The 24,081-nt window shown below is 49.0% G+C and overlaps 1 protein-coding gene across 2 annotated transcripts in view; it reads right to left on the bottom strand.

Moving 5' to 3' along the window:
- ACOXL (acyl-CoA oxidase like) overlaps window positions 1-24,081 on the bottom strand; it is a 549,975-nt gene that overhangs the window by 452,308 nt on the left and 73,586 nt on the right. For both annotated transcript variants that reach the window (XM_088477381.1, XM_088477382.1), the window contains exons 2-4: window positions 22,475-22,571; window positions 12,910-12,993; window positions 10,209-10,295 (exon numbers count right to left, since the gene is read on the bottom strand). In XM_088477381.1, the coding sequence (XP_088333507.1) occupies window positions 10,209-10,295; window positions 12,910-12,993; window positions 22,475-22,571 (268 nt within the window). The remainder of the gene's footprint in view (window positions 1-10,208; window positions 10,296-12,909; window positions 12,994-22,474; window positions 22,572-24,081) is intronic.

Raw genomic sequence — 24,081 nt, forward strand, 5'->3', positions numbered from 1 at the left:
CACCCCCACATACCTGTCCTATATCATTTACACCTCCACATATCTGTCCCATCATTTACACCTCCACATACCTGTCCCACATCATTTACACCTCCACATACCTGTCCCACATCATTTACACCTCCACATATCTGTCCCATCATTTACACCTCCACATATCTGTCCCATCATTTACACCTCCACATACCTGTCCCACATCATTTACACCTCCACATAGCTGTCTCATTATTTACACCTCTACATACCTGTACCACATAATTTACGCCTCCACATATCTGTCCCATCATTTACACCTCCACATACCTGTCCCACATCATTTACACCTCCACATACCTGTCCCACATCATTTACACCTCCTCATACCTGTCCCACATCATTTACACCTCTACATACCTGTCCCACATCATTTACACCTCCACATACCTGTCCCACATCATTTACACATCCTCATACCTGTCATACATCATTTACACCTCCACATACTTGTCTCACATCATTTACACCTCCACATACCTGTCTCACATCATTTACACCTCCACATACCTTTCCCACATCATTTACACCCCCACATACCTGTCCCATATCCTTTTCACCCCCACATACCTGTCCTATATCATTTACACCTCCACATATCTGTCCCATCATTTACACCTCCACATACCTGTCCCACATCATTTACACCTCCACATACCTGTCCCACATCATTTACACCTCCACATATCTGTCCCATCATTTACACCTCCACATATCTGTCCCATCATTTACACCTCCACATACCTGTCCCACATCATTTACACCTCCACATAGCTGTCTCATTATTTACACCTCTACATACCTGTACCACATAATTTACGCCTCCACATATCTGTCCCATCATTTACACCTCCACATACCTGTCCCACATCATTTACACTCTCACATACCTGTCCTACATAATTTACACCTCCCCATACCTGTCCCCCATCATTTACACCTACACATACCTGTCCCACATCATTTACACCTCCGCATACCTGTCCCACATCATTTACACCTCCACATACCTGTCCCACATAATTTATACCTCCACATACCTGTCCCACATCATTTACACCTCCACATACCTGTCCCATATCATTTACACCTCCACATACCTGTCCCACATCATTTACACCTCCACATACCTGTCCCACATCATTTACACCTCCACATACCTGTCCCACATCATTTATACCTCCACATACCTGTCCCACATCATTTACACCTCCACATACCTGTCCCATATCATTTACACCTCCACATACCTGTCCCACATCATTTTACCCATTAATGAGCTTTTTAGAGAAATTCACGTGAAAATTTGCATGTCTTTATTGACCAGATTATGCTATTTAAACTCATCCAACTGCATGATTATTCATTGGGAGGGGTGTACCAGAGGATCTGCACTTTGGGCCTGATTCAGACCCGATCGTGAGCGCATAGCTCTCGCAAGCAGGTCGATGGCCGTGCGCGTGCACGAGCCCCGTAGCGAGTGAATTTCTCACTCGCTGCGGGACTCACTACAAGACGGGGCGGCTGTCGATTGTGATTGACAGCTCGCCCCGTTTTGTAGGCGTGCAGTGGGGGTGGCTGGACAAACGGAGGCATTCCAGTAGAAACGCCTGCCGTTTGTGGGCGGCCCTATTCACATCACCAGTGATGCCAGTAGTGAACTTCCTCCTGTAATACAGCAGGAAGTTCACTGGGGCTTGCGGTGGACGAGACCCTACCACAAGGGTCTCGTTGCAAGCCCGAAGGTCGCGATAATCGCGACCATCGCCAGGCCGCTGTGGTCACCCACAGCTTAGCGAGCGGCCTGGAGGCGGGGGTGGGTAAAAAATTTTAAAAAATCACCCTGATTCAGAGCGAGCGCCGGCTCTGAATCAGGGCCTGTGTCCCGACAGTTTGGACTTTCCCTAACTTTTCCCCTGCTCAGGGAGGTCCGCACAAAACAAGTGAATTTCCTCAGAACAAGCAATGCGAGTTTGGAATTAGATTGCAACTATAATTCGTGGTGCAAGTTTGCCGTGAGAACGGTTTGCAGGATCCAACTGGCACCTAATAGGAATGAGCCCAAAGTGACAAAAGCCTAAAGTCTATATAGTGGAGATCCAAACGACGAGCAACAGTTGAGGTGCCAATTTCTTAAACCCAGACATTCTGTTAAATGAATGTAGAATGTGTATATCTAACTGAGCAATAAGTGCTCACTTTAAGCTGTGCACACTGGAAATGATGTGAATGTTAAAAATTGAACAATTGTGCTGAACAGATTATCACAATCAATGTGCTTTAAACTTTCATTTGCACAGAAGAAACTGTGAAAAATAACATTTTAAATGAGAGTTGTGATACCGTTTTTCCAAGTATCAGTTATATTTATTAACGCTTCACTGTACTGGGCACTATATCATAGGCTGCTTGCCCTGGCACAGGGTACAAGATGCAATGTAGACAGCACATCCTACAAAGCTTTTACAGGAGGCAGCTATTAGCAAAGAGATAGGAAAGACGGCATTATCAGCAGCAGTACAGGAGACACACAATTCAGTGTTTGGGTTGACATGGCAAATGAAAAAGCATGCATGATGACTGACATTTTTTTACTTGTATAAAGGTACTGGATAGTGCAGGAAAGGACTGATATGGTCAATTTAATCAAAAGATCAAAAAAATACTGTCCCCAAATAAATGAAAGTAAAAAACACAGAGCTTTATTTATAATACTAATATAAAGCCCTATTTGGCATATTCTGTTTTATACCATTGTAAACATACCCACTTCCTGGCCTGGCCACCAGGGGGAAATGTACTACCTGCATCATACGTTTATGACATCCTCAGAATGACAGTGCCAACAACTAATAGCATTTTTTCTTAGCTCTTACGTTAACCCTCATCTTCATGAATTTATGATTACCCCCAGTATGGACATTCAAAATAAGCTTATTTCTTTATTTCTCATCCAGGAACTCCCTGTACCTTAATATCTTCTGTCTTCTTCTTTCTACACGGACTACACCACATCCTGCTGCAATCACTCCCATATCCCACTGTTACTCTCATGTCTCCCATCATATACACACTCTAATTCCAATGATCTCTCTTGAACTAAGGGCCTTATTCAGCTTGGATCACACGGCTGTGTTCGCACGCACCCACTAGCTGCGAAAATAGGCTACTGAATGGAATCGCACGGCAACCACAGCACTATACCAAGCCGTCCATCACTGTATAAAGCCGCCCACTTCCCATGACAAGCATCCGCAAGTCAGCGAAAAATATAAGATATGGTAAGAACTTACCCTTGTTATCTCTATTTCTACGAAGTCCATAGGGTTCCACAGGATACCTTGGGGTATAGGTGTGACGTCAGTCGCAGGGCACCAAAGAGTTAAGCTTTCAGCCTCCCAGGATGCACTAGGTCCCCCTCCTATACCCCACCCCCGGGCCAAGGCACCTCAGTTAGTTACCAAGCCATAGGCCGGAGGAGGAGAAGGAAGAGAGAGAACAAAGATCTGGACACATACAAGAATCACATTCTCACCAGAGGGAGACGGAAAACCGGTGACCAGAGCAAAGCCCATCTGCAGCACAGGTGCGACAGGGCGGGAGTCCTGTGGAACCCTATGGACTTCGTAGAAATAGAGATAACAAGGGTAAGTTCTTACCATATCTCATATTTTCTACTTCAGGGTCCATAGGGTATCCACAGGATACCTTGGGGATGTCCCAAAGCAGTATCCTTTAAGGGTGGGGACGCTCCTGTGCAGAAAGGAGAATCCGACGCCCGAAGGAAGCATCCTGAGAGGCGAAGGTGTCAAACCTGTAATACCTCACGAAGGTATGGACAGAAGACCACGTAGCAGCCTTGCAGATCTGAACTGCCGGGGCACCACGTCGAGCTGCCCACGAAGGACCCACAGACCTAGTGGAATGAGCCTTCAGAGAAGGAGGGACCGGTAGGCCTTCATGAAGATAAGCTTCAGAAATAGCCATACGGATCCAGGCTGCCAAAGTTTGCTTTGAAGCAGGCCAACCCTTTTTACGGAAGCCATAGAGGACAAACAAAGCGTCCGATTTCCTAAACGAAGAAGTGCGGTCAACATAAGTCCTTAAGGCCCGCACAACATCCAAAGAGGCCTCACCCACGGAAAGACCCGGTGAGTTAAAGGCCGGAACAACTATTTCCTCGTTAACATGAAACTGGGAAACAACTTTGGGAAGAAACTCGGGCCGAGTGCGGAGCACTGCCCTGTTCCCATGAAAAACCAAGAAAGGGGGTCTACAAGAAAGAGCCCCTAACTCAGAAACACGTCTGGCCGAAGCAATGGCCAGAAGGAAAACAGTCTTAGCTGTTAGCCATTTAATATCCACTGAGCCCAGTGGTTCAAACGGCGGTCCTTGGAGAGCCCTCAGGACCACAACCAAATCCCAAGGCGCCACAGGTGGAACAAAGGGCGGCTGAATACGGAGAACACCTTGCATAAAGGTACGCACATCCGGGATTGTAGCAATCCTACGGTGAAACCAGACAGATAGGGCCGAAACCTGTACCTTCAAAGAAGCAAGGCGAAGCCCATGATCTAGTCCCGCTTGCAGGAAGGCGAGAATCCGAGACAGACGAAACTCCCGCGGTGCATAACCTCTCGGTCGACACCACTGGAAGAACGTATGCCACACGCGATGGTATATCCTCGCGGAAGACGGTTTCCGAGCTCGTAACATGGTACGCACCACAGAGCTGGAAAACCCCCGGGACCTCAGCATGGCCGTCTCAACAGCCACGCCGTCAAAGACAGCCGAGTCAGGTCCGGGTGAAGGCAAGGACCCTGAGACAGAAGGTCCGGTCGTAGCGGCAACCGCAGAGGACTGTCCACGGACAGACCCTGAAGGTCTGAGAACCAGTGCCGTCTGGGCCACGCGGGAGCTATCAACAGGAGCGTCCCTCCTTCCTGTTTGAATTTCCGGATTACCCGTGGAAGAAGGGAGACCGGAGGGAACAGGTATGCAAACCGGAACGTCCACCGGACGGACAGAGCATCCACCAGAGACGCCCCTTCGTCTCTTGTGCGAGACCCGTACACCGGCAACTTGTTGTTGTGCCGGGACGCCATGAGGTCGATTTCTGGAAGACCCCACCTGTCCACCAGTAGTTGAAAAACGTCCGGGTGCAGGGACCATTCCCCTGGATGAACGTCCTGGCGACTTAGAAAGTCCGCCTCCTAATTTAGCACTCCCGGGATGAAGACCGCTGATATGGCCGGAAGATTGCGCTCCGCCCAAACCAGGATCCGAGAGACCTCTACGAGAGCCGCCCGACTGCGAGTTCCTCCTTGCCTGTTTATGTAGGCCACGGTGGTAGCGTTGTCCGACTGGACCTGCACCGGGCGACCCTGGAGAAACCGCTGTGCCTGCAGGAGAGCATTGAAGACCGCACGGAGTTCCAAGATATTTATTGGAAGCTCCGCTTCTGTCGGCGTCCACCTTCCCTGGAACAAGTGTGGACCCGAAACTGCTCACCAGCCCCCCGAAGACTGGCGTCCGTTGTCAACAGGACCCAATTTGGAACCCAGAACGGACGTCCCTTGTTGAGGTGGGTCGTCTTTAACCACCACGCAAGGGACAGGCGAACCTCCGGGGTGAGCACAATCGTCTGGAACTTCAGAGACTGAGGCAGCCCGTTCCACTTGGACAGGATCAGGTGCTGCAGAGGTCTGGAATGAAACTGGGCGTATTCCACCATGTCGAACACCGACACCACGGAGCCCAGTAACCTCATCGCCAAGTGTAAGGACACCCGGCGGCTGTGCAGACAACTGCGCACCCTTGACTGTAAAGCAGAGATCTTGTCCTCCGTCACGAAGATCCTTTGCTGTCCCGAGTCCAATAAGGCTCCAAGATGCAGAATCCTCCGAGACGGGATTAGAGTGGACTTCTGCCAGTTGATTAGCCAGCCGTGCCGTTGCAGCAGTGCAATGGTCAGGTCCAAGTGGTGTAACAGGAGCTCTGGAGATCCTGCCACCAATAACAGGTCGTCCAAGTACGGCAACATGCGGACTCCTTGCAGCCGCAGAGAAGCCGCCATGACCGGCATCACCTTGGTGAAAACACGTGGTGCTGTCGCCAGGCCAAAAGGTAACGCCCGAAACTGGAAGTGGTCGCTGCGGATTGCAAACCGAAGGAACTCTTGATGGCGCAAAAGAATAGGGACATGCAGGTAAGCGTCCTGTATGTCCAATGACACCATGTAGTCCCCAGGTTCCAGCGCCAGAATGATGGACCGTAGGGTCTCCATCCGAAACTTCGGGACCCGCAAAGACTTGTTGAGTGCTTTGAGGTTGAGAATCGGACGATATGACCCATTGGGTTTCTGTACCAAAAATAGATTTGAATAGAAACCCTGGCCCCTCTGGGAGAATGGAACAGGCACTATAACTCCAGCCTGGAGCATAGTGTGCAATACCTTCCGCAGCTCCGTAGCCTTGTTCCGGTCTGATGGTAGACCCGTGGTGAAGAATCGAGCCGGGGGTCTGTGCCGGAAGGAGAGGGCGTACCCGTGGGAGACCACCTCCAGAACCCAAGTGTCTGTCGTAGTGAACGACCAACACCGGGAGAACTGCAGCAGGCGGCCTCCCACCCTGGAATCCCCCAAAGGGAGGCCCGGACCGTCAGGCCGCAGGCTTGTCATCTGGCTTGGGGGCCGGACGTCTGGTACTCCATGCCTGTTTCTGGGGCTTGACCGATTTCTTAGGGCCAGCCTGTCGAGGAAACGACTGTGGTTTGGGCCTGCCCTGGGCCCTAGATGACCGAAAGGACGATGGTCCAGAACCAGACGGAGCAGCGGCCGACGGGAGACAAGCAGATTTGGCTGCCGCCAGCGTGGCCACAATCTTATCCAGATCCGGACCGAAGAGAACTTCTCCGGTAAACGGCAACGCTTCCAGATCTTTCTTGGAATCTGCGTCCGCCTTCCAGGATCGCAGCCACAAGGTGCGACGAGCAGCTACCGCTGCTGAAGAAATTCTAGACACCAGAGTACTAATGTCTAGAGCCGCCTCGTTGATGTAGGTGGCCGAATCACGGAGATTGCCAATCAACTCCGCCAGTTCGGCCGGACAGTCGGATTCAAAAGAAGCCTCTAATGAATCCGCCCAGCACTCCATCGCTCTGGCAACCCAGCAAATGGCCATAGCCGGCCGTGCTGCCCCCCCTGCAAGGGAATAAGTGGACTTCAGGCAGATTTCTACCTTGCGGTCCGTAGCATCCTTAAGGGAGGACATGGATGGCATCGGCAATGTGGCACTACGGACAAGACGGGTCACGTGAGAATCCACCTGTGAAGGGGATTCCCACTTAGCAAAATAATTATCCGCGAACGGATAAGCCACCGCCAGGCGTCTCTGCGGCTGGTATCTTTTGCCAGGTTGTTTCCACGCCTCCTCTAAATGGTCCACCAACTGACCCGAAAGAGGAAAGACTGTGGCATCGCCCTTCACATCTTTGAAAAAGGCATACTTAGATTTAGCCGCTGGGGGAACTTCGTCCTCAATCACCAAGGCTGTGCGGACCGCCCGAATAAGTCCAGGAATATATACTTTGGACTTAGCATCAGCGTCCTTAGTATGGAGAGGTTCCTGATCGTAAGGATCCAGAATCTCCCCATCATCAGACGTCCCTTCGTCATCCTCATAAGGAGAGGACAGAGACGCCACCGGCCTTTTATGAGGCCGCATCACAGACTCCCCTTGCAACACATCCGACAAGTGCTGTACAGAACTCGTCAGGGAGTTAACCCACGCTGGCTCCTGAGAACCCGGGAGCGGGGAAATAGGGAGACTGTGGGGTACCACCAATTGTCGTGGGAACCCCTGCATGGGTGACGACACCACAGACTGCTGGGACAAACCCATCGGAGTAAACGCGGGCTGCGGAGCTAACTGGCCCACTAAAGCTGTTAACGCCTGAGCGAAACAAGCCCAGGGCGTCTCCTGTACCGGTGCTGTAACCGTAATAGGCCGCGCCATGGACAAACACTGCCGGCAAAGGCCCTCCGCGCTACCCTCCCCCTCCGCTAACGGTACTTTGCACGTGGTACACTGTAGCCGGAGGGGAAAATCACTTTCAGACATGATGGCACCACGTATGTGACCTCTCTCACCAATTAAGTATTAAATAGGCGAGAGACCACCCTGCAGCACCGCACCGCAAGGGCTTTAGCAGAAAGAACAGGGACAGTAATAAAGCTGACAGTTTAGAGAAGAAAAGTTACAGGCAGCGCTAGCACAGTCACATACAATGCAGAGAAATAACAATTCCTGCACTAACCGCGCTGATCACTCAACTACACAGACACAGGGCCTGGTAGGACACAGCGCTGCATACACAGACCTGAGCCACAGCGGAGGAGAGGTATGCGGGGGGACCCACACCACGATGCTTCCTTCCAGACTTCCAGCAGCGTTCACCATGCGTTGCAGAGAAGATGGCCGCCGAGGAGCAGAGAGAAGCTGGCCTGGGGGAGGAGCGCTGACACAGGGCCAGTCAGCACAGTGCAGAGAGGGCTGTGTGCAGCGGGGGAGGCGCCGGCTGTGAGACAGGGAAGGCGCGCTCCCCTGGCATGCATTTAACCCCTGGGACGCCGCAGCGCTACCGCTCTTCTGCGGTCCGCTGTCCCAGGGGGTAGTGGAAAGCGCAGGTTCAGTACCTGGCTCCACGCTGCAGCCAGTCCCCAGGGAGCCCCCTGCCTGGGGACTTTGGACCATGTGACAAGCGGGGACCCACCGCGGGACCCCGCTGCTTACCTTTGTCCCCCTTGGATCCGGCCATGGTCCGGAACATCTGGGGTCACCGCTAGCTGTGACCCCAGATGCTCACCAGCATCCCCGGATCGGTACCGGCGTTCTGGTACCGGCGGGTGTGTAGGGAAGACAGCATGGACGTCAGGACTGACTGTCCATGCTGTACATCCAGATGTGCAGCCACAGCTGCATGCAGAAAAGCTTCAGGGGCTCTTCTTAGCCCCCACTCCAACAGGTGCACCCGACGCCGGCCGGGCACCAAACTAAACTGAGGTGCCTTGGCCCGGGGGCGGGGTATAGGAGGGGGACCTAGTGCATCCTGGGAGGCTGAAAGCTTAACTCTTTGGTGCCCTGCGACTGACGTCACACCTATACCCCAAGGTATCCTGTGGATACCCTATGGACCCTGAAGTAGAAACATCGGTAACATCGGAACCATTCGCACAGTTGTTGTTGACCTGACCCTACCGCACAAACTGCTAAACTTCCTGTCACCATCTAGACCTTTGCCAGACTATACAATCGCAGGAGCTTAATTATGCACGTCCCTGTAACGGCGTTTAAACGCACAGGTACGCATGCGTTCTGCCGACCCCCCCCCCCCCCCCCTTTCCACCCCCAAACAGACACTTCATGTCAATCACTATGTGATTGGACTGAGGGGGTCATTCAGACCCGGTCGCAAGCGCTGAGAGCTCACAACCGGGTCAATGTTTCCCCACTGGGCATGCGCACGACGGAGCCAGCTCCGACGTGCGCATGCATGAGACCCGGCTAGCGACGGGCGCTCTGTCGCTACGGGTCTCGCACCAAAGGGGGAGACGGGCAGGGAGTGTGGCCAGCCAAACGGAGGCGTTCCCGACAGAACGCTTGCCGTTTGGGGGCGGCCCCACTGACATCAGCAATGATGTCAGTGTGGAGCTTCCTGCTCGATCAGAGCAGGAAGCTCCCTGGGGCTTGCGGTTGACAAGACCCACCCTTAGGGTCTCGTCGCAAGCCCCGATGGTCTTGACCATCGCGACCATCACCTTGGTCGATCGCATGAGCTGTGGGTGGTAACCCACAGCCTAGCGATCGACCAGGAGGCGGCACTTAAAAAAGTAAGAGGCCGCCCTCATTCAGAGCGATCGCTTGCAGCAAGCGATCGACTCTGAATGAGGTCCTGAGTGCTCACTGCGATCGTTTCCCGATCGCAGGGGCCGGTTCGCGCACTGCGATGCATGCGCATACGCAGAACTCGAACATCGACAGGCTGCGTGAAAACGCAGCCGTGCGATCAAACCTGAATAAGGCCCATAGTTCCATCAAATAGCTAATATCTTTCTCCACAAGCCTTCTGCACTTCATTCCCAATATATATTTATAAATTATAGGAATAGGTCATACCTTTAATGGAACAAACCATTTCTGAATGTGTTCTGGACTTCCAAGATTCATAACTGCGCCTCCAAACAACCAACAAATGACTCCACACTGAAATACACAACAGAAACAGTAAACACTGCAATAGTACATGTAACCATTTGTTTTGTTTTTCTTTTCCTACAATTCCTTTCCTAAGGTGTGCTAATTTTGTGCTTATTGATGATGATGATACTTAATTTAATAGGTCTCTTGCTAGAACTAACAGAATAAGGGGGGATTCAATTAGCCACAGTATTTTTCCGCAGATTAGTTGAGCCCCCGGGGCTAGTCAATAAACCCTGAAGTAAGGCTCAGGCAGTGAAAAAAATCCCCAATAACTAAGTGGTTAATGGGTGCCACAACCCTTTCAATGCACAAATTTGTGAACTCTTCACAGATTCTGTGTGTCAACGCCAGTTAACACGTTCATTTAACGGGCGTCAACAAAGGTATTGGGGAAAAAAGAGCCTAATTGAACAGCCTGGGGCGATAAAGCCCAAGGCTAACTCCTTTTTCACCACTGATAAATTATCGGGGCTAACTGAATTCCCCCTCAGTGTCACCCGGATCTGGCACTGGGTATGCCATTTTAAAGTTCTGTGGGCATAGTTCCTAAGGGATCTGGTCAATCCCTACACCTGTCAGAATCCCGGCAGGAGGGTTAGGCACTAGGAGGGGAGGGTTAGGTTTAGGATGCGGGGAGGTTACATTTAGGTACTAGGGAGGGAGGTTAGGTTTAGACACCGAGGAGGGAGGGTTAGGGTAGGGGGAAGGAGAAGGGTTAGGATATCTACCAAAAGGTGTTGGTATCCTAACTCTGTCGGGATGCTGGCATCAAGATTTTGACCGCCGGGATCCCGTACCCAACCCATTCCTATCATCCAGTAGCGCACACAGGGGGGGTTTCTGAGTACCTAGAAAAAAACCCTGCCAGGCCAATCAATCCCCGCAGAGCATAAGTATTATTTGTCTTTTTAAAGTGAGACAGAGAGCTTTGTCTCTGTCTCATCAGGCCGGTCTGTGAGCTCCGACTGGGCAGCTTCCGCGTAGCTTTGGAGATGGCTAAGCACTGCAGTACTGGGGAGCTGCTGTGGCTGCAGCTCCTCCCTGACAGCTCCCATGTGCCAGTGATGTCACTCACTGCTCTCCTCCTCACCTGCTCAAGTCCGGACTTGCTGATCAGCATGTAATTAGGACGGCCACAAACATCGTCACAGGTACCTGCCTGCTCTTTTTATACCATGGGTGTGGGGGGAGATGGTCTGTAGTCCGAGTGTGTGTAATGTGCAGTGCAAGGTGTTTGTATGTAATGTGTAAGTGTCTGTGTGTAATGTGCAGTGTGTGTAATGTGCAGCGTGTGTAAAGTGCAGTGTGTCTGTGTGTAATCTGCAGTGTGACTGTGTGTGTAATGTGCAGTGTAAGTGTCTGTGTGTGTAATGTACAGTGTGTGTATGTGTGTGTAATGTGCAGTGTGTCTGTGTGTGTAATGGGCAGTGTGTATGTGTAATGTGCAGTGTGTAATGTGCAGTGTTTTTATGTGTGTAATGTGCAGTGTAAGTGTCTGTGTGTGTAATGTGCAGTGTAAGTGTCTGTGTGTGTAATCTGTAGTGTAAGTGTCTGTGTAATGTGCAGTGTGTCTGTAATGTGCAGTGTGTGTAATGTGCAGTGTGTCTAATCTGCAGTGTAGGTGTCTGTAATGTGCAGTGTGTGTAATGTGCAGTGTAAGTGTCTGTAATGTGCAGTGTGTGTAATGTGTAGTGTGTGTAATCTGCAGTGTAAGTGTCTTTGTAATCTGCTCTGAGTGTCTGTGTCTGTGAATGGGAGGGGAGGAGGGGGCAGTTCAAATTGGGAATACAACTATACTTACACAATACATTGTAAAAATGTAACTGTCCATGTGTGAGAGGCATGTGGGTGGTATGTACAGTATATATATATATATATATATATATATATATAATTGTATACATATACATACATACATACATATGCAGAAACCCCCCCTTACAAATCCTGCGTTTGCCCCTGTCATCCTTATTAACCCCAGAAAATAACATTGATCACTTCACCATTTCCTATACAACACATTCTCCCCTTATGCTTTTCACTAGCATTACTTGCATTGACAGTCATCAACCTACAGTAATTCACAATAAATACTTTAAAAATAAATTTGAAAATAGCTGGCTTTTCATTACTGGTGATGTACTAGACACAAGCTGAGCACCATTATGTCCCTGTCACTCACATGCCTGTGCTCACCAGATATGTGGCATCTTCAAAAGGTTTAAATAAATGACACTGGTCCCCTACTAATACTCACTGCCCACTAAGTAGCTAGTAAAAGATGCTGTGGGTGGCCATCTCCCAAACTACTGGGATCCTGGGCATAGAACCCCACAGTTGCACTAGTTCGGAAGAGGCGGCTTTTGTAAAATACTATTTAAGTTGTGCTGCCTTTAGGACCAGATAGATCTGCTTTACAATATTGTTTTTAGTGGTTATGAGAGAAGACATTTTTGTTTTTCTTGACCCATATTATCATTTTTGCATTTACCTTCCCCCTAATAAATGTTACAATCAAAGGTGACTTTAGTGGTGTGATAAGTGGCTTTGAAATTGTACATGGCATACTAAATTCTATACAGGAATCTAGGTTGGTTGATGATCTCCGAACTCTTACCTTTACTCCAGTTGTCATATCAGCTGTACAAAGAACTTCCCCCATTATCAGACTTTTGTTGACAAAGTTTTTCTTTTTATCAATCTGAGCACATTAAAACAAAAAAAAACTGTAAGTAGATAAATTGCTCATTGTTTTAATTACATCAGAGACTTGCTCATTGTTTTAATTACTTCAATTCACCAATGTAAATTACAGAACATACAAGTCCTAATATATGATGTACTATAAACATTTTGAGTACATTTTAATTTAAATGAGAATATTCCGTTTTGAAACGTTTGTACAAATGTTGAAAAAAAAAGACATATAAATGAGTTATGAAGGTAAATAATTACTATGAAGACAGAGCATTTTCCTAGTTTATACAGTCTGGTGCATAAATATTGGGACATTCACATAATTTTCATATTTTGGCCTCTATTCACCACCACAATGGCTTTGAAATTAAACAAACAAGATGTGCTTTAACTGCAGACTTTCAGATTTAATTTGAGGGTAATTACATCCAAATCAGGTGAACGGTGCAGGAATTACAACGGTTTCTATATGTGCCTCACACTTTTTAAGGGGCCAAAAGTAATGGGTCAAACTAAACAATCCTAAATCTAACTTTCACTTTTTTCAATACTTTGTTGCAAATCCTTTGCAGGCAATTACAGCCTGAAGTCTGGAACGCATAGACATCACCAGACGCTGGGTTTCATCCCTGGTGATGCTCTGCCAGGCCTCTACTGCAAATGTCTTCAGTTCCTGCTTGTTCTTGGGGCATTTTCCCTTCAGTTTCGTCTTCATCAAGTGAAATGCATGCTCAATCGGATTCAGGTCAGGGGATTGACTTGGCCATTGCATAACATTCCCCTTTTTAGCCTTAAAAAACTCTTTGGTTGCTTTTGCAGTATGCTTCGGGTCATTGTCCATCTGCACTGTGAAGCGCCGTCCAATGAGTTCTGAAGCATTTGACTGAATATGAGCATATAATATTGCCCGAAACACTTCAAAATTAATTCTGCTGCTTTTGTCAGCCGTCACATCATCAATAAATACAAGGGAACCAGTTCCATTGGCAGCCATACATGCCAACGCCATGACACTACCACCACCATGCTTCACTGATGAGGTGGTATGTTTTGGATCATGAGCAGTTCCTTTCCTTCTCTTCTCTTCCCATCACTCTGGTTCAAGTTGATCTTTGTCTAATCTGTCCAGAGGATGTTGATCCAGAACTGTAATGGCTTTTTTAGATGTTGTTTGGCAAACTCTAATCTGGTCTTCCTGTTTTTGTGGCTCACCAATGGTTTACATCTTGTGGTGAACCCTCTATATTCACTCTTGTGAAGTCTTCTCTTGATTGTTGACTTTGACACATATACACCTACCTTCTGGAGAGTGTTCTTGATTTGACCAACTGTTGTGAAGGGGTTTTTCTTCACCAGGGAAATAATTCTTCTGTCATCCACCACAGTTGTTTTCCGTGGTCTTCCGGGTTTTTTGGTGTTGCTGAGCTCTCCGGTGCATTCTTTCTTTTTAAGAATGCTCCAAACTGTTGATTTGGCCACACCTAATGTTTTTGCTATCTCTCTGATGGGTTTGTTTTGATTTTTCAGCCTAATGATGGCTTGCTTCACTGATAGTGACAGCTCTTTGGATCTCATATTGAGAGTCGACAGCAACTGATTCCAAATGCAAATGTCACACCTAGAATCAACTCCAGACCTTTTACCTGCTTAATTGATAATGAAATAACGAGGGAATAGCCCACACCTGTCCATGAAATAGCTTTTGAGTTGATAGTCCCATTACTTTTGGCCCCTTAAAAAGTGGGAGGCACATATAGAAACCGTTGTAATTCCTACACCGTTCACCTGATTTGGATGTAATGACCCTCAAATTAAATCTGAAAGTCTGCAGTTAAAGCACATCTTGTTTGTTTCATTTCAAAGCCATTGTGGTGGTGAATAGAGGCCAAAATATGAAAATTCTCTCAATGTCCCAATATTTATGCACCTGACTGTATATCTTATGGTAGATAATACTAATAATAAGGAGGGGACAGTTAGGGGCTAATGATTTAACGGGGTTAAATAGGATTAAGGTTTTTTATGAGACTGAGGGATGTAATTAGGATCTTAATGTACATAAATGTATTTATTTGTAAATAATAATTGTAAAGAGAAGAGGTTTATTTTATTAAATGGGGCTGTTACTATGCAGCTTAAGTAGTTAATGATTTTAGGAGGCTCATTATTGCTGAGGGAATGATATTGTAATGCAATCAAAAATACTCTGTATTGTATAGCGGTCACACTCCTTTGTTGTATTATATATAGTATGGCGGACACTGATACTCTCTGAATTATATGGCAGTCAATAATACTTTCTATACTGTATGGCGGACATTTGATGTTCTCTGTATTATAGGCAGTCATGGTGATATACCCTGCATTATATGGTGGCCATTAAGGTTGTGTGTATTATATGGCAGTCATTGACATTGTCTGTATTATGTGACGGTCACTGGGTAATTGATACTGTGGTATTTTATGGAGGTCATAAAGGTAGAGGATGACTACTATCTACTGAGAGGCGAGCGCCGCGATGAGCCTAACTTCAGCCCTGCTTGCCACCCTTTATTAAGATGATACAAACAGATACATGTAAGTGTAAGGTATAGGGGGAGATATATCAAACCTTCGAGAGAGATAAAGTGGAAAGTTGCTCTTACCAGCCAGCTATCAGTTATCTAGCACAGTCTATGATAGTTAGAAGTTGATCGGTTGCTATGAGCAACCAATCCACTTTATCCTCATCAAAACTTTGATACCTAGGGGAAAATAAAGTAAGATGTCTTTGTGAGCGATAATCCGACATGGCGTATTCTATATGGTGGTGGTTTCTATTGAAACCACTTTATATTATAAGCTATTCAATTCATACTGATTCAATTGCTATTGTAGAAACAGACCACAGTGGATTAGAGTGATTGCTAATTTTGGTGAGATTTTTTATGAGTTGTCTTGTTTCTTGTTCTGTATATTGTCTATTTGAGATGTGCTTTCCATATAGTCAGCAGTTGAGTCAGGCTGCAGCCTGACTCAACTGCATAACAGCTGCGGCCTGACTCAGCTGCATTACAGCTGTGGATCGACTCAAATGCAATACAGCTGCAGACCGACTCAACTGTATTACAGCTGTGGATCGACTCAAATGCAATACAGCTGCAGAACGACTCAACTGCATTACAGCTGTGGATCGACTCAAATGCAATACAGCTGCGAACCGACTCAGCTGCAATACAGCTGCGGACCGACTCAGCTGCAATACATCTGCGGACCGACTCAACTGCATCACAGCTGCAGACTCAACTGCAATACAACAAAATACACTGGATCGGTTTGAGACCGATATTGATGAATTAGATAACTTGATAGATTTGAATATAATGTTGACACTATGGCCCTCATTCAGAGCCGTACGCTCTGAGCAGAGCGCACGCTCTGAATGAGGGCCGCCCTCCATGAAAATGGAGCGTCCTCCTGGACGCTCGTATAGCTGTGGGTCACCACCCACAGGCTATACGAGCATGCAGTTTGATGGCCTCGATGGTCTTGACCATCGCGACCATCGAAACTGCGAGCCGGAGCCTGCGGTTGAGGTTTTCAACCGCAAGCTCCGGAGTGATTTTGGCTCTATCAGAGCCAAAATCACTCCCACTGACATCACTAGTGATGTCAGTGGGCCGGCTTCTGACGGGAGGCGTTCCCGTGGGAACGCCCCCGTCAGGGAGGCACGCCCCCGGCACGCCCACCAAAGGGGGCGTGCTGTCAATCAACATCGACAGCACGCCCACTTTGATCAGACACAACGAGCAAAGGACTTTCCTTCGCTCGTCGCGTCTGGCGCATGCGCACGACGGAGCTCCCTCCGTCGTGCGCATGCTCAGTGCAGAACATCGACCCACTTGCGAGCAGACAGCCGCTCGCGAGTGGGTCTGAATCAGGGCCTATATCGGTTTGGAACCGATGTTAAAGAATTGAAGAACTTAATTGATATGAGTCCAATGGTGATGATTGATGAACTTCATCAGTTTGGACCGATGTTGATGAATTGAAGAACTTAATTGATTAGAGTCCAATGTTGATGAATTGATGAACTTGATCGGTTGGGACCGATGTTGATTCATTTAGGAACTTAATTGATAAGAGTCCGATGTTGGAGGCATTGGATGGGACCGATGGTTGGAGGTATCGTCTGGAACCGATGGAGGCTGTAAGAACAAGTCTCAGTGGTAAAACCAACTGGTGAGCAAGATGGTATAGGAGACTTGTTTACCAGATATAAGAACTGGATATAACGGACTGTGGGCCTGATTCAGCGGGCACTGCTGAACGCAGATTCCCAATGTTTGGGAATCTGCGCAGGCGTAGGACGCATTCTGCGATTGACAGTCTGCTGCCGTTTGTGGGCGGGGAGGGGGCGGCGATGCCCTCCATTTCCCGAAATGAAACAGAGATTTCCTGGTCTCTTCCTCTAAACTGTGGCGGCCGGCTGCAGTATCCCATGGGTCACCGCAGCCAGCCGATGTTACGCAGATTATCCAATGCTGCGTTGGACAACGCAGCTCGGATAAGTAATGCACAGGAGGCGTGATGCCTAGTGCTGCATTACCATATCTGCAAGGGTCGGAATTGCAAAGTGTCCTGCGTGCAGCTTTGCAACCGTTTAGTTACAAAGTACCTGGGAGCTCAGCACAGAGCTGTAACTTCAGCAAGAAGCGATGTTGTACTTGCAAAAGAGGCCAGTCAGGAAATCAAATTTATAGGGAAGGATCCCCAGGGATTGGATGCTGCGATCAGCTGGTCTGGGAGCAGTGCTCTGAGAGGCGGAAGAGAGTCAGGTGACAGTTCAACATTGCTGCACCCGTGCAGCTTCTGTGCCATCATGCTGGGAAGACACATTGTGAGCAAGGAGCCACAGAGAGCCACCTCCATGCCCAGCAGCAGGACACTGAGTGGACGGGGCAGGAGCAATACAGACAGGCCTCAGTACCAGCTGGGAATGGAATTGGTATGAAATACCGTCGGCCGCATGGCCGGCGGTTCGATTCCCGTCAGCGGCAGCCCGACAGAAGCAGAGTGCGACGCAGCGGAAGCCCGACAGCGCTGGAAATCCCGATCGTGGATAGGTAAGTATCCACTAACCTAACCCCCCTAACCCTAACCCTCCTTAGGGGTGCCTAACCCTAACTTCCCCCCCAAGTGCCTAACCCTAATCCCCCCTCTAAGTGCCTAACCCTAACCACCCCCTTCCCCGCTGCCTAAACCGGGGGGGTGTCTAACCCTAAGTCCCCCCCGGGGGTGCCTAACCCTAACCCTCCCTCCCCCTAGCCTAACCCTAACCCTCCCGGGGGGGTGCCTAACTCTAAGTCCCCCCCGGGAGCCCTAAACATAACCCTCCCCCCCCGTGGCTGTCCGCTCGCGGCGCCCGGCATCACTACGATCGTGATGCCGGGCGCCGGTCTCCCGGCGTCGGGGAAATGCGGGCGTTTACATCTAGACGCCCGGCATTTCACCCTCGCCGGGATAAGACAGTCGGGAAGCCGGCTGCCGGTATTTAGGCATTCGGCTTCCCGATTGCCTCCCCTGGGAACGATGTGCAGCGCGAGCAGACCTCTGCAACATCCGGGGGTAATGCACAGCGCGAGTGGACATCAGCACCAGCCTGGACAGGCACCGGAGAGGTAACAAAAGTCTTTTTTAAGGGCCGGAGCGTGGCAGGGACAAGTTTATTAATGAAATGTCACAAGTACAGAATTCTCCTTAACCACCTAACTGCTTGTAGAACTGACAGGTTTACTTTAATATCAATTCTCATATTATAGAAGTTAGTAGTATTACTGACATGTCATTTGCCGGGTTGCTAGCTGTGGTGGGCAGCACTGCCGATATTTTCCCTTAGTTTCTCTCTCTCTATGCCTGCCTTATCCCATATCTGTCTCTCCCCATTCTCCTTTTTCCATGTCTCACTCTGGTCCTCATTCAGAGGCGGTCGCAAGAAGCGATCGCTCTCTCTGAATGAGGGCGGCCGCTTCTTCGCTAGCTAAGCTGTGGGTTACCAGGGTGATGGTCGCGTCAAGACCATCACGACCATCGGGGCTTGTGACGGGACCCTAAGGTTGGGTCTCTGCAAGCGCAAGCCCCAGGGAGCTTCCTGCTCTGATCGAGCAGGAAGCTCCCCACTGACATCAGTTGCTGATGTCAGTGGGGCCGCCCCCAAACGGCAAGCGTTCCGTCGGGAATGCCTCCGTTTGGCCAGCCACCCCCCTGCCCGCCTCCCAAACAAGGCGAGCTGTCAATCAACATCGACAGCTCGCCCCCTTTGGTGCGAGACCCGTAGCGGCGGAGCGCCCGTCGCTATCCAGGTCTCGCGCATGCGCATGTTGGAGCCGGCTCCGACGTGCGCATGCCCAGTAGGCAAACATCGACCCGGTTGCGAGTGCTCAGCGCTTGCGACCGGTCTGAATAAGGCCCTCCCTCTTTACCCATGTTCCCCAAATCTTTCTCCCACCTTCATACTTCGGTCTCTGGGCCTGATTCTGACCCGGTCGCAAGCGCTGTGCACTCGCAACCGGGTCGATGGTGGGCCAGTGCGCATGCGCACGACGGAGCTGGCTCCGTCGTGCGCAAGCGCGAGAACCGGATAGCGACGGGCAAGCCGTCGCTCCGGGTCTCGCACCAAAAGGGGCGTGCTGTCGATGTTGAGTGACAGCACGCCCCCTTTGGTGGGCGGGACGGGGGATGGCTGCCCAGACGGAGGCATTCCCATGAGAACGCCTACCGTCTGGGGGCGGCTCCACTGACATCACAAGTGATGTCAGTGGGAGAGCTTTCGGCTCTGTTTGAGCCGAAAGCTCTCTGGGGCTTGCGGCAACGAGACCCTATCACAAGGGTTTCGTCGCAAGCCCGATGGTCGTGATGGTCGTGACCATCGCAACCATCTTCCTGGGCGCTCACTATAGCTGTGGGTGGTCACAGCTATGTGAGCGGCCAAGAGGCCGTTCTAAAAAAAAAAATGCCCGATGGACGATTGATGCGTACTGCGCATGCATCGCTGTGCGTTTGTGAAGGCTCCACTGCGACGGCACTGCGATCACAGAGACCACGCAGACCAATCGCAGAGTGATTGACAGGAAGTGAGCTTTTGGGTTGGTGATGGAGGAGTGGTAGGAGGAACGCAGGCGCATCCGACGGTTTGAACACCGTTACAGGGGCGTGCATAAATTAGCCACTGCGATGGCATACGCCACTTGAGTACTCACTGCATGCAATGAGGTTAGCAAATTCTGAGCTTGTGTAATTGTGCAAGGGGCTCCGATGTTACTTGTTGGTACCGATGTTTTTGCAGACTTGCAAAGTATTACGGATGTGAGTAAGGGGAAGTGGGCATCTTTATGTTGTGATTGCAAACTTTATCATATTTTCACAGTGGGTCTGCATGCGTAATTGCAGCTGCGATCTCAATAGCGATCCGTAATGAATCAGGCCCTTAGTATCAATATCTGTCTAATGGTGTCATCAATATACTGTTATCAATGCCAGATACCCCTATTGCAGGTCTCTACATCAGCCCTGAGGAGCCGCAAGTCAGTGCAGGGAGACTCCTCTTTGCAGAAGGAGACTTGTGTCTGACCTGCCAGCTTGCTGGGTATGACTTGAGGAGCAGCTGAAGGTGATGTCCTGACAGGCAGCCAGTGACAGCTGTGAGGGGACAGGCAGCCAGTGACAGCTGTGAGGGGACAGGCAGCCAGTGACAGCTGTGAGGGGACATGTCAAGGGGCTGTGTTCTGTCTGGAAGTCAGTGAGAACTGTGCGGAGATCAGGGGCTGTTTCCTGGGAGGCAGCTAGTGACAGCTGTGAGAAAAGGTGGAAAGGGGCTGTGTTCTGTCAGGCAGCTAGTGAAAGCTGTGAAGACATTGGGGGGCTGTGTCCTGGCTGATAGTCAGTGACTGCTGTGAGGGGAGATGACATGGGACTGTGGACCTGATTCAGAACCGTTCGCTAGTTGGCCCGCTCGCTCCCAGCGTATGGAAATTCAGCTAAGTGACGTCAAGGCATCAGCTCGCACAGCAAAACATAAGCACGCCCACTATGTCTTGGCGAGCGATCACTTTGTGTTTATAGACGCCCACCAGCCTGTCTTTAGCCGCCCACTTGCGTACGTCATCTCCAGGAAGTATATACAACCATCGGTACATCGGGAAACATCGGATCAGACAGCAGCACTTGCGGTTGACTGTACCCTACCGCAAACACTGCGAGCAGTTCTGTGTAAAAATTTACCAGGTGACGTGTACTATGATACATAGGGGGGGGGGCCCTAGATTGCATACCCAAAGCACAATGTGTGGTGCTACTTGCTGAGACTTGTAGTGCTGCAAGCAAAAAAAAGGACAGATGCAGGTGCACACTCTAACTATGCTGAACCTAATAATAATATTGCTAAATTGCATCCAAGAGGTTCTTAGCATAATAATGGCCATAATTATGGGCCTGCCCACCGCGTCCAGGTGACCTCTATCAGGCAGGTCCCTAACACTCCTGCGGAACAAATACAGGGCACGGGACCCCCCAGGCCAACCCAGCAGAACCGCCCCATGGCATCACACTAGTGTGAGACTAAAAGTGAAGGATAAAGAAATAGACGTGTACTATGATGCTGCCTGTTAATTATGCACGCCTCTGAAACGGAGTTGAAACACTCTGGCATGCCTGCGTCCGCAACTCCACTCCCCCGTTACTACTGCCCTGCCCCTGTTACCACCCTCAAACGGCCTCTCCTGTCACTCATTCCACTGGGCTGTCCTGGCAGGACGAGCGAGCACATTCCGATCGCTCGTGAGGAGACCAGGGGCTGTTTCCTGGGAGACAGCCAGTGACAGCTGTGAAAAAAGGTGGAAAGGAGCTGTGTTCTGTCAGGCAACAGTGACAACTGTGAGGGGAGATGGCATAGGGCAGTGTTCTATCAGGAATCCAGTGAGATCTGTGAAGGGGAGATGGCAGGGGGCTGTATCCTGTAGGGTAGCCAATGATAGCTGTGAGGAGACTGGGGAGCTGTGTCCTGGCTGTCAGACAGTGAATTCTGTTGGGTATATTTACTAAGTGAGACTTTTAAGAAGTGGAGATGTTGCCCATAGCGACCAATCAGATTCAACTTAATATGTAACTAGTACCATTCTAGAAGATAATAGTTAGAATCTGATTGGTTGCTATGGGCAACATCTCCAATTCTAAAAGCTCTCACTTTAGTAAATTTACCCGTGAGTAGGGTTGCAAGGGGCTGTGACCTGTAACATCTGTGATCGGAGGTGGCAAAGGGCTTGGTCTAGACAGACATAAGGACAATTATATAATAGATTTTAAATTAATAGAATTTATGTGCATTACATTTTTGCCCATAAAATTATGCAGCTCGTATATTGCTCAATACTGTACTAATGTCTGTGTTCATACTTGCTTGTTGTTAGTATTGTATATACATTTAGCATTACACATTTGTAACATCTTACCATCTCCTGAAATGCTTGTTGAACTTGCGGTAAGCTCATGGCAAATTTCACTCTTTCAAATGTCAGGTCCCTAATCTCATCCAGACTCAAGTCATATCTGTGAAGGCAAGACACAATGTAAATCTAAAATCAGATACAGATATCTGTTAAACACAATGCAATGAAATACATTAACAATCTATTTAAAAGCACTTTCACATGTTTAGTTTTATGACCATTTTATTAAAAACAATTATTTTCTATCACAAGTTGTCCTGGCCAGTTACACATTAGGAACATAAAACAGCTGCTTCCACTAACTTGGCATTTCATCAAAAGTTAAAATAAAAAAATGACCTTCTGCCCTTTATAGAAGTGGTGTGTGAATTCATTTTGAAAATGAAAAACTCCAGATTCATCTATTTATTCTACAGAAACCAAAACCAACAAATTTCAGATTTGCCTCCAGCGGCTGGCGTGCAACAACGGAGCAGCACGTGAAAGTAGTGCTGGATGTTTTATTCCAAGACCGGTTCTCATGTTACCAGCTTTGGTATAATCACTTTCAAAACTTCATAATGAGCTTGAATTAAATGACATCTCTGTTTTCTACAATTCTGAAGGTTTATACAAACAGACTTTCATTATAAACCACTGCATATGTACTAATGCAGATGAAATGCATACTAATGATCAATTAGGAATGTTGGGAATGTTTAGGACACAGTAGTAGATTGAGGGCAAAGAGCTTTAGGCCCTCATTCAGAGCCGTACGCTCTGAGCAGAGCGCACGCTCTGAATGAGGGCCGTCCTCCATAACTATGGAGCGTCCTCCTGGACGCTCGTATAGCTGTGGGTCACCACCCACAGCCTATACGAGCGTGCAGTTTGATGGCCGCGATGGTCGAGACCATCGCGACCATCGAAACTGCGTACAAAAGCCTGTGGTTGAGTTTTTCAACCACAAGGCTCGGAGTGATTTTGGCTCTATCAGAGCCAAAATCACTCCCACTGACATCACTAGTGATGTCAGTGGGCCGGCTTCTGACGGGAGGCGTTCCCGTGGGAACGCCCCCGTCAGGGAGGCACGCCCCCGGCACGCCCACCAAAGGGGGCGTGCTGTCAGTCAACATCGACAGCACGCCCCCTTTGAAGAGACACTACGAGCGAAGGAAAATCGTCGCGTCTGGCGCATGCGCACGACGGAGCTCCCTCCGTCGTGCGCATGCTCAGTGCAGAACATCGACCCACTTGCGAGCGGACAGCCGCTCGCGAGTGGGTCTGAATCAGGCCCTTAGTCACTAATGTGCACATACACACGGACAAATGATCCCTGCATAGCAATGCTGTGGGGTTTGTTTCAGTATTTACTGGTGGCTTTTATTATTATTATTATTATTATTATTATTTATTTATATGGCGCCACAAGTGTTCTGCATCGCCTTGCAAAGTATATAAACAAATAGGTGACCAAACACTTATGGAGCGTACACACGGTCAGATTTGTCAGACTTGTCAGATTTGTCAGATGAACGATTAAACGATCTGAACGATTTGAACGATTTTAACAAAGTTTTGAACGATTTGAACGATTTGAACGATTGAACGATTTTTGACTGCATTAAAAT

The sequence above is a fragment of the Taudactylus pleione genome, unplaced genomic scaffold, assembly GCF_031769625.1.
Source record: "Taudactylus pleione unplaced genomic scaffold, aTauple2 ptg000201l, whole genome shotgun sequence".
Classification (NCBI taxonomy): Eukaryota; Metazoa; Chordata; class Amphibia; order Anura; family Myobatrachidae; genus Taudactylus; species Taudactylus pleione.